Source organism: Rhinopithecus bieti, unplaced genomic scaffold (genome assembly GCF_001698545.2).
Source record: "Rhinopithecus bieti isolate Rb0 unplaced genomic scaffold, ASM169854v2 scaffold_38981, whole genome shotgun sequence".
NCBI lineage: Eukaryota > Metazoa > Chordata > Mammalia > Primates > Cercopithecidae > Rhinopithecus > Rhinopithecus bieti.
The window spans coordinates 2,359,009-2,370,371 of record NW_016819573.1 but is presented as its reverse complement, the minus strand read 5'-3'; the positions used below and the strand labels follow the sequence as shown (position 1 = coordinate 2,370,371).

Sequence of the window (11,363 nt, the reverse complement as noted above, 5' to 3'; positions counted from 1 at the left end):
AAAAAAAAAAAAAAAAAAAATATCTAGTTGAAGTGAACATTTCCTGAGAGGAGATCTTAAAATGTAAATGATAGTAAAAGAGTTCTCAAGTTACAAAATCCTTCCAGCCAAATCGAAGTGTAAAGACACATATTAAATATGTACTCACCTGAGGAATCTGTGTGCTCTTCCCACATCCCGTTTCACCAACAATCACCACTGTCTGATAATTTTCTATCAAGTATAAAATATGATTCCTAAGCTGAAAAAGAATAACACACCTTGTAAAAAGCCATACATTGTCTCAAAAGACCTAAACAACAACGATATTGAAACATTATGAAATGAGCTGTTTTCAAAGGAAAGTAAATTTTAAACAGAACTATCAAAATGTTTTTCTAACTCTCAGGTACTGTTGTTCCTCTCAGCATGAGCGAATACACCTGCAATCAAGTGTAACACCAAAATACGTGCAGATGCCCTTTAACATTTTCACTTATAAGAAATTATAGGCCAGGCGGGGTGGCTCATGCCTGTAATCCCAGCACTTTGGGAGGCCAAGCGGGGTAGATCACAAGGTCAGGAGTTCAAGACCAGCCTGGCCAACATGGTGAAACCCCGTCTCTACTAAAAATACAAAAATTAGCTGGGCACAGTGGCAAGTGCCTGTAATCCCAGCTACTCAGGATGCTGAGGCAGAAGAATCGCTTGAACCCAGTGGGGGAAGGCTGCAGTGAGCAGACATCATGCCACTGCACTCCAGCCTGAGCAACAGAATGAGACTCTGTCTCAAAAAAATAAGAAAAGAGGCCGGGCGCGGTGGCTCAAGCCTGTAATCCCAGCACTTTGGGAGGCCGAGACGGGCGGATCACAAGGTCAGGAGATCGAGACCATCCTGGCTAACACAGTGCACGGTGAAATCCCATCTCTACTAAAAAATACAAAAAACTAGCCAGGCGAGGTGGCAGGCGCCTGTAGTCCCAGTTACTCGGGAGGCTGAGACAGGAGAATGGTGTAAACCCGGGAGGCGGAGCTTGCAGTGAGCTGAGATCTGGCCACTGAGCCCCAGCCTGGGTGACAGAGCGAGACTCCGTCTCAAAAAAAAAAAAAAATAAGAAAAGAAATTATAGACATACTACTACATACTACATGTGTACAAAGACATAAATACAAGCATACTCACTGCAGAGTTGTTTATAATAGCCAAAAATGCAAACAGCCTAAATGTTGATCAACAAAAGTTTGGTTAAATCAGTTATAAAATACTCCAATAATGGAATAATTTGCAGTTATTAAGAAGGGAAAATATCTATTTGTACTGATATGGGATGATCTACAAGACATGTTAAGAAAAGGAAGTAAGATGTAGAACAGTGTGACTAATACACCAGTAACTGCATTTTTTTAAGGGCAAACATGTATCTACTTGTTTAGTACTAGATTTATCTTTAACATCTTATAAGATCTCAACTGTACTTAAACTCTACTTTGCTTTATATCGATAATGTATACCCTTCTTCTCACCATTTTAATTTTATCAACATTTCTCAACTCCTTGTTGCTTTTCTTTTTTTTTTCATTTGCTGTTTCATTTATGTTATCTTTTAAGTACAGTTGGGAGACAAAGAATAGTCAAGAAAAGGCCAGAATTAATAAACAGTAATTTCCCTTGTATTTGAGCATTTATTACATGTCAGGTATCTTGCTAAATACTCTGCATGAATGACCTCATCCGGTCCTCATAACAGTCCTATGAGGTAGGTGCTCCTGTTAGTCCCACATCACAGATAAGGAAAAGAAGCTCAGAATGGAGAAGTGCTTCACCAAGCACATAAATGGTGAAGCTTGGGTGTGAACCCTGAAGTCTAGCTCCAGAGTCCAGACCCTTCATCACAGCTCAAACTGTGTCCCTCAGTGGTGAGAAACCAATATTGAACCTACCACCTCATCTCCTGAGAGTCAGACCTGCTAACATTCATACATAGTGAATGAATTAGTCACTTGAGGAAGAAACCCAGAGACAGTCAGTTCACATGTGACTAAAACATTGGGAGCCACATAAAATTCCAAGTAAGGCAATCTGGCTAAATTAAGAAGGCTGCTGTTGCCTATCTATTTGGAGAAAGAACACATTAATAGAAGAGGAATTATCAGGACAGTCTAGCCAAAGAACCCCCTGAGTATAAGAACTTGGCATCTGTTGGCTGCTCACACCTGTAATCCCAGCACTTTGGGAGGCCGAGGCAGGAGAACTGCTTGAGCCCAGGGGTTCATGACCAGTCTGAGCAATATAGGAAGACCCTGTCTGATTTACTGACAGAGAGAGAGACAGAGATAGAGAGAGACAGAGAGACAGAGAACATGGCAACTTTCACCCAGCAACATCCAGGAGAAAGAAAGAGACACAGGTGCTGGTGGCCACACCTACTCAGGTCATTCCAGAGGCATCCTGTGGAGCAAGGAGAATTCACCCCTCATCAGGGGCTGTATGACATTTCCGTAACCTGTCTTGGCTCTGTACTTCCAGATTACAATTTGACTTCCCATGTGGATGTGCCAACAGGAAGAAAGTGTATATATCAACTGTGTCCATCTGTAGTGGAGAACTATCGCTAGCCATAAATGAACACGTTCTGAATGAATTCTAGTTTGCACTTTGGTCTCTTGTAGCTGAGTACGCATCTATTTCATGAGCACTAATAAAAGTGAGTGTCTAGATGTGCAGTTGGTAAGCACTAACCATACCAAAATCCTGTCACTGTCTGAGGAAGTCAGAGTACTAACTGATGTCTTCAGCAGAAACAACCTCATATTCCCAAGTAAACTTGTTTAAAGGAGTGTCTTTAAAAATAAAGCAAAAGTTGGCTATACGTTGGTAATCTGTTATATAGAAAGTAACTGCTATTTTCTCTACTTTTCTGTATGTCTGAAATTGTCTGTAATTGAAAGAAATAAAGGGGGAAAAAAAGTCATTCTAATTCTTCCAGTTTCCCAGTATGTACGATGCAACTGAAAAAATCTTAAGAACTCTCAAGATTTATACGGTTAACTAAAAATTACATAGTATGAAATCATCCCTTACGATAAGGGTTTCTCCGAGCTCACTGTGTTCTAGAAAGAGGACATCATTCCCTTCAGTGGTGAGCATAAAGCTAATGCAGACATACGATTCAAGCCCACAGATAGAACACGATTATTTGACGTACCTTGAATACTGGCAGCTTCTGCCTCTGCTGCTCTATGGAAAGGGCAGCATAAGGGTTGAAAACAACTGTTGTCCCAGAGTTTTCGGTCAGACTTTGTCTCTCTTCAGAGATGCTTACACCTGGCCCCTCTGTACCTGCAGCAGAAATGTTTTTTTCAGATTCTCTGATGCAATGAACAGAAAAAGGTGTTAAGGTTACAAACTTTTGAAGATGAAGATATACAAGAGAAGCAATACTTTTTATCTCCAACTACCCGAAGGTATTCAACTTTAACTTTATGAAAGCATCCAGAAAAGTGCCTACGAGGAACCAAAAATCTTCCCTAAAAGCTTCACCACAGTGTCAAAAACAAACAAGATAGGTTCAGGCGCAGTGGCTCACGCCTGTAATCCTAGCACTTTGGGAAGCTGAGGCAGGCGGATTGCCCGAGCTCAGGGGTTCGAGACCAGTCTAGGCAACAAGGTGAAACCCCACCGGTACTAAAATACAAAAAATTAGCCAGGCATGGCGGTGTGTGCCTGTAGTCCCAGCTACTTGGGAGGCTCAGGCAGGAGAATTACTTGAATCCAGGAGTCAGAGGTTGCAGTGAGCCAAGATCGCACCACTGCACTCCAGCCTGGGTGACAGAGCAAGATTCTGTCTCCAAAAAAAAAAAGAAAAAAGAAATGACATGGCAGTCCCACTGGGCTCCAAATTGGCCACTCAGAACTGTATATTACAGAGTACAGTGTCTTTAGTTCTGGCCTCCATGTCCATGTTATTACTGAATTCTTAACAGAAGTGAAAGAAACCCAGTGGGAATTAGCTGAGGTAAAAGGATGAATCCTGTTACTGTAGGATGGCAATAAGGCTCAGAGATGACAGAAACTGGGCACTCAAAGCAGCCATGGCTTTCTCCTTCTCTCATCTTGACAACTCTTGCAGGTTCCTTCCAGCCCCTTAGGTTGGCTACTCTACAGGAGCTAGAAACACGGCTGCTGGCAGTGCCAGGGTTCACGCTTACAACTCCTCTACCAAGCATCCATCATTCATCCAGCAAAGACCAGCAAGGCTGGACCGAGGGCCCACTCCACGCCAGGCACTGCTCTGAGCACTGGAAACACTACAGTGAACAACACAGATGCCAGTCGTACCCTCACGGAGCTCATTTGCTTTTTTAATTCTTCCTCTCGGTGGAAGGTAACTTAGTGTATTAAGTGGTCATGAGTGCTATGGAGAGAAATAAAGACACCATAAAGGGGCCTGGGAGTCCCAGGTATGTGTTGTAATGGGGGGTGGGGGAGGCTCTTTTACACTGGACAGGCAGGGACTGACTTCTCCCAGCTTAGGTCCAATCCCCACCCCAATACAATCAACCATGGCCAGTGGAATGTGATGTGGTAAATGACAGTCCCCATTGCAACCATGGAATTGGGAGTGGATAGATGGAAGAATGCTATTCCCAGAAACTGCCATGCTGGGCAGATTAAACAAGAGATCTTCACCCCAGCTTCTTGCTAAGAACAATGACAAACCGGTGCTCATGACGGTGAAGAACAGAGAAGCCATATCCCATCCTGAAAACCTGTTGAAGGTTCCATACAGTTTTAGCTCAAACAAAAAAAAACTCAGGAGAAACCTAAGTTTAAATTGCGTGATCAGCTTCCATAACTTTTCATGCTGATTTGCTGCTGTAACCCTAGGACAGAACTAGGAGTAATAAGTAAATGACACAGGGTTCAGAATTCAACTCAATGTAAGGAAGAAATTTCTAAAAGGTCACACTGTTCAGCACTGGAGTATGTTGCCTTGTAAATGAATAAAAATCCTCCCTAGATCAAACACATGCTATACAGCCTCCTGCTGGGGCACTACAGTGACAGTAACCAATAACTATCATTTCCTAGGTCTTCTGAACTCAGAATCTGTCATGCTATGTGAAAACACAGAAGCTTTGGAACAAGAATACTCAGCTCAGTGACTTACTTTTACACTTTTTAGGATTCTCAGATTGCTTCAACAATCTAATAAAGGCTATGAACTCCCTCTCCTAAAAAACACACCAGAATTTACCAGAATATAAAATTCTGGGGGTCCATAGAACCCCTAGAGCTAAGTTTAGAATCACTGACCCTTTAGATCTCTGACCCTTTTCCATTTACTTCCAGGAACACAGTTGTGTTTCAGAGGTTCAAGACTGCCAAAAATCAGGTAAGTGGGACAGTTATGTTGCTTTTGCCAAAATGTTGACCTTCCTTTCAACAAGATAAAAGATGGAACAGGATCTGGAACAACGCCTGTCCTCAAAAAGGCGGGCTTCCTTTCCTTTCTTTTCTTCCCTTCTTGTCACTACATCTTCATAATTCCTTGTAATTGTTACCCAAGAAAACAATTACAAAGAATACCTTATGCTCTTCTGCTGTTTTTGTACTGAATTCCTGCCTTTTCATACTATGTTTTAAACCTTCATGTCCTCTCTGGAATATTTAACATTTCAACGTGTCTTTTGTACTACTATATTCCTCCCTTGTCTCTAACCTACAGCCCAATCCATCTCTTCTGTTAGAAGCTCTTTTTTTTTGGAGATGCAGTCTTTGTCGCTCAGGCTGGAGTGTAATGGCAAGATGCCGGCTCACTGCAACTTCCGCCTTCCGGGTTCAAGCGATTCTCCTGCCTGGGTATCCCGAGTAGCTGGGATTACAGGCACGCACCACGACGCCCAGCTAATTTTGTAATTTTAGTAGAGACAGGGCCTCACCATATTAGCCAGGCTGCTCTCAAATTCCCAACCTCAGGTGATCCACCCGCCTCGGCCTCCCAAAGTGCTAGTGTATTACAGGCGTGAGCCACTGCGCCCAGCCGAGCTCTTTTATAAGAACAGCTATGTCAGCTGATAAACAATGTATCTTCTCCTCATAAAAGACTTCCTTCAACCAAACCAGAACATCAGGGCTGCTTTCCCTCTATAAACACCCCTCTGTGGCTACCTATGATTGATCTTTCCTTGAGAGTACGCTCTATGCTTAAGGGAGCAACACCTTCATAACTTTTGCAAACTATGAACATCTTCATTTCTCTATCTCAACAAGGCTGATATCCCCAATCCCACATTCCCTTTAACTCGGTTTTTAAAAATTTGAATGGTGGGTTATGAAATCAATGTAGTATGTCATACCAGCACTTTTTAAATAATGAAATAGAATAGAAAGCATCAGAGCACATTCCAGAAAGGAACACTGTTTATGAACAACTTTTTTGGTTATATATGTGTGCCAGATCACAACACAATATATTCCTTACCATGGGTCAAGTCAAAAAAAGCTTAAAAGCTATTGTTGTAAAGTTTTTGTCAAGCACATGGTCAACAATCATGAAATATTTATCAAATGGGCAAACGAAAATGGGCAGGCCCTTCTGATCCACATGTACTTGCAAATTAAGTAAAAGATTTTTGTAGAAAACTCTCAGGCCAGTCATACAAGGCCTTTAAGTCACACTCCTAAGGTAGAGACCACACTTAAGGTCCCCGGACATGCTATTGTTACAATGTTTTAAATCGTTCATTTAAAACAACACATAAAATTTTCCCATTCAGATCTGGATATCAGGCTTCTTAGAAAAAAAAAAAAGATTGGGCAACTCCGAACCCATATGATAACAATTAGGTGAACCCGAGTACAGCTCCCTATTTTAGAAAGCATACGTAAGCTCTACTGTAGATCTCCACTGTACATATCTATCCAGTGCATGCACCCTCTGCACACTCTGTGACTAGGAGTCACGGGCTCAGGACTACAGGATATGTTCATGATTCCAATGTCCAGCTTTATATCCAGCTTCAACCACCTCCCTGACTCTCACCTTGCATTTCCCACAACCTACTTCATATCTTGAATTTCCTCACTAAAATAAGAGTATTATTGTCATCACAGAGATACTGTGACTGTTTAATAAGATGGGTAAATGAAAGTGACTAACACAAAGCAAGGGCCCAATAACTGTGTACTAAAGCTATTTCCATGTCAACTAATCACAACACAATTTACATAGACCAGGGGTTCCCAAATTTTGATGCATGCTGGAATTCCTTAGAGACTTTAAAAAACACTGATGCCTGGCTCCTAGCCCTCCAAAGTTCTAATTTATTGGTGTGGGGTACAACTGGACATCAGGACTTTTCAGAGTTTCCCAAGTGATTCAACTATAAAGCAAAATTAGAGAATCACTAACCTAGACAGTCACCTAACCCAGAAATCTGAGTCATTATTGACTTCATCTTCTCTCACATCTTCCTTTAAAATGTCTCTCCAACAGGCCCCTACTCTAAGCTCCCAGGTCAGAATTAAAGTTTTTTTTTATTTTTATTTATTTTTTTTTTTGAGACAGTCTTGCTCTGTCGCCCAGGCTGGAGTGCAGTGGCATGATCTCGGCTCACTGCAAGCTGTGCCTCCCAGGTTCACGCCATTCTCCTGCCTCAGTCTCCCAAGTAGCTGGGACTACAGGCGCCCCCACCACACCCGGCTCATTTTTTTGTATTTTTAGTAGAGACAGGGTTTCACCATGTTAGCCAGGATGGTCTCGATCTCCTGACCTCATGATCCGCCCGCCTCGGCCTCCCAAAGTGCTGGGATTACATGCCTGAGCCACCGCGCCTGGCCGGATTAAGGTTTTTAACATCTCTCCTGGATTTCAGTAGTACCTTCTCTGTTATCTTTCTAAAGTAAACCTGATTTGTTCCTGCTTAAAAACAGTGAAGTCGGGCTGGGCCTGGTGGCTCATGCCTATAATCCCAACACTTTGGGAGGCCAAGGTGGGTGGATCATGGGGTCAAGAGATCAAGACCATCCTGGCCAACATGGTGAAACTCTGTCTCTATTAAAAATACAAAAATTAGCTGGGTGTGGTGGCACACACCTGTAGTCCCAGCTACTCAGGAGGCTGAGGCAGGAGAATCGCTTGAACCCGGGTGGTGGAGGTTGCAGTGAGCCGAGATTATGCCACTGCACTCCAGCCTGGATGGCTGAGCCAGACTCTGTCTCAAAAAAAAGAAAGGAAAGAAAAGAAAAGAAAGAAAACAAAAGAAAGAAAACAAAAAAAAGTGAAGTCTAAATGTTTTAACTTGTCATGAAGACCTTTCACAATGAGGCCCCTACCTACTTTTCTAGCTTCATCTCCTGTCACACCCCAAAATATACCCTAGCACTTAACACCACCACACTGCTCTGTTATTTTGGCTTTCTGGACATTCTAAAGGCACAAATTCCATTCTGCCTTTGTTCATGCTGCACCCTTTGCTTTGAGTTCCATTTCTCTATGAAACAAAACCTTTCATCCTTTAATGTTCACCCCAAAAATACCACCTTAATGAAGTATTTCTTATCCATACATTCAAGTTTCCCTCTCTCTTCCATACTTCCATATAATTATAATAGTAACCTATCTAGTGCCAAGATCCTTTTGTGTGTTATTTTCATTTAATCCTCACAACAACACTGTGGGTATGTATTACACCCAATTTACAGATGGAGTAACTGAGACTTTGAGAATTTAAGAGACTATCAAGTCATCAACTTAGTAAGTGGCAGACACAATGGGCACTGCAGTCTGACTCTGGAGCTCATCTTTACCACCACCTTACTCTGCCTCATTGTAAAATCTCTTCTAGAGGACATCTTACTTTATATTCAATTAAGAGAGAGAGCATAACTTGAGAGCAGAGCCCTGAGCATCTATATTTGTCTCCTGAACACAGGATTAGGTTTTCAATAAGTGTACCCTCAATGGATGAACTAAAATAATGAAATAGAACTCTTAGAGTAATTCCACGTGCTTTAACCAAAATAGTACTCCGGTCTGATTTCAAACAGTTCATTAAGTTCTTTATTATACCTACCACTTTCACCTGTTACTAAAAGTGTGAACAAATTAAAAGTATTCATTACTTAGTAAGTTCCTAGTTTTCGGATGCAAGTAAAACTCAGGATGGATAATTGGCTGATGACTTGAAATGCTGAATCATAAAACTGTCAAGTGACCAACTACAAATTTTTAAAAAGCATTAAACATACCTCTTGCTTGGGTTTATCTCTCACATCAACATATGCATGGTCAGAATTTCAGGGAACCACTGAAAAATTAAAAGCTTTCCTTATATTACATTCTTGGTGTCATTTCATTTTTGCTGCCATATACTTTGCACATCCAGACCTGCAGGGGTGCAGGTGGTGGAAAAAAATCAAGCTGGTAGCTGTAACTGAAAAACTTTTGTTTTTTACAAGAAACTGATTGCAGAGAGGAAGTAATGCATCTAGTATGGTCTGGCATATACACATTCAATAAAAACCTGATTAATGAGTAAATATCAAGACAAAACAAGCAAAGCATTTTGTGATTGTGATTCGTGTTAGTTTGTAAGAGAGGAAGTGGCTGGCAGCCAATATGAAGGAGTGTTCCCTTTTCTAGTAGACATTCGGAGTGGACAACAATTATCCTAAAAGAAAATAACACACTCTCCCTTTTTTTGAGCATTTATTCTAAGTCTGACAACGCGTTGTGCTTGTCTTCTAAGCCCACAGGATAGAAGTTGTTATTCTGCCCACTTTCCAGGTAAAAAGAGGTCATGGCTCAGAGGCGTTAAGTTACTCGCCCAAGGTCACCCTACTACTACAAGGCAGAGACGAAAATTCGAACCCGGACAGTCTGACTCCATAACTTGGGCTTGCAAGCCCTGAGCAGCGAGCAGCATTGTCTGTCGGGCCCCAACGCAACCCCATGGCGGTAACGAGACACGAGGAGGAGCTTTAGTACTCCCCATCTCGCGGGGTGGGCAGGACAAGCATCAGTAACGAGGAAGACGAGGCCCGAGGAGGCTGGACCACTTTAACAAGGTCACAGAGAGTTTCTGCTCACGCTAGGGGACACCCCCGAATCCCTTGGGACCACTGGGGAGCCTGAGCCAGAGTCCCCCCCGCGCAGAAGCGGCAGCGCCCAGCTCGCCGAGGTCAGGCCTGCGAGCAGGTCTGCTGGCCCCAGGGCGCCGGTTGCGGCGCCAAGACCGAAGTCAGGCCGCCGCATCTGCCCAGCGTTCCACCAAAGGCCTTACCGGGTCGCCAGAACTTCACTGGTCCCGCGGGCGCAGCCATGCTGGGGTAAAAGGTCACGAGGCTGGCTCCACCCCACCGCCGTGCGCTAGGCCCCCAGGGCCCGGGGGGCGTGGCCCCGGAAGAGCCGCTGCCCAGGCGCATCGGGCGGTGTGACGGCCACGCCCCGATGGCTACCGCCCCCCGTCTGAACCACGTGACCCACCGCCCCGTTCTGGCGAGCGCACCAGCCCCGCCCCCGAGCCCACGTGACCCTGCTCAGCCATTTTGGAGAAAAAGGCGCGCTCTTCTGCTTCCCTCTTTAACGTGGAGGGTCGGTGCTGCAGGTCACCTAGGAGCGTGGCGTGGCCTGGATGGCGGCTGCACACTTGGAAAGAACAGGCTTTGGGAGAGGACTGTTGGCCCGAGAGTGGAACCTTGCACGCAGTGGGCGTTGAAGCAGTGCTTTCTGGAATAGGAAATACTGATGTTACCAGCTACCCCAACTTGGCGACTTCTGTTTTATTCTCAATTTCAAATTGAAGGGTAGTAATAGGAACTACCTCATGGGTTGGATTTGTCAGTAAATATTGGGCGCCTGCTGTGGGCCCAGGTACTGCAGCACAGTGCCACAAATAAAACAATGTGAAATGATATGGAAGTCTTCAGGGACCGTGAGGAAAAAACGGAAAACGGACTGGGGTGGGGTGGAGCGAATGGGTTGGAAGAAGAGACTAAAAGTGGGTAGATACATTAAGGTAGTCCACTAACTCAGTGCTTCCTCCAATGTGATGCCCTTGAGTCAAATGCTTGTTGAAAACACAGATTCTAGGCCTCGATCCAATTCTTAATCGATGTCTTGGAGCATAGCCTGGGAACCTGCATTTTAAGAAGCTCCTGAATTCTTAGGATTAACAAATTTGGGAAAGACTAATCCATCCGAGGAAAGGTGAGGTCAAAGAAAAAAAATTACAGTAATCCAAAGGAGCGCTAAGGGTGATGAGCTCAAGTGGAGGAAATGACTTTCTAGGTAGGCAACTAATTGGAAGTGAGAGGCTTCAGAATCTATGCATTTTTAAAGCTGTGAAGAAAATTTTGAATTCTTTTTTTTTTTTTTTTT

General features: G+C 43.5%; 1 protein-coding gene across 3 annotated transcripts in view; it reads right to left on the bottom strand.

Annotated features, from left to right (window-relative positions):
• DHX35 (DEAH-box helicase 35) overlaps positions 1-10,410 on the bottom strand; it is an 83,638-nt gene extending 73,228 nt beyond the window's left edge. For 2 of the 3 annotated variants that reach the window (XR_001882740.1, XM_017859119.1), the window contains exons 1-3: positions 10,267-10,410; positions 3,186-3,319; positions 149-241 (exon numbers count right to left, since the gene is read on the bottom strand). Coding sequence is in view for 2 of the 3 variants with exons in the window: in XM_017859119.1 (XP_017714608.1) it covers positions 149-241; positions 3,186-3,319; positions 10,267-10,408 (369 nt within the window). In the remaining variant the exon portion in view is untranslated. The remainder of the gene's footprint in view (positions 1-148; positions 242-3,185; positions 3,320-10,266) is intronic. The other variant, XM_017859118.1, reaches the window with a different exon arrangement.
• Between the last annotated feature and the right edge of the window lie 953 nt (positions 10,411-11,363).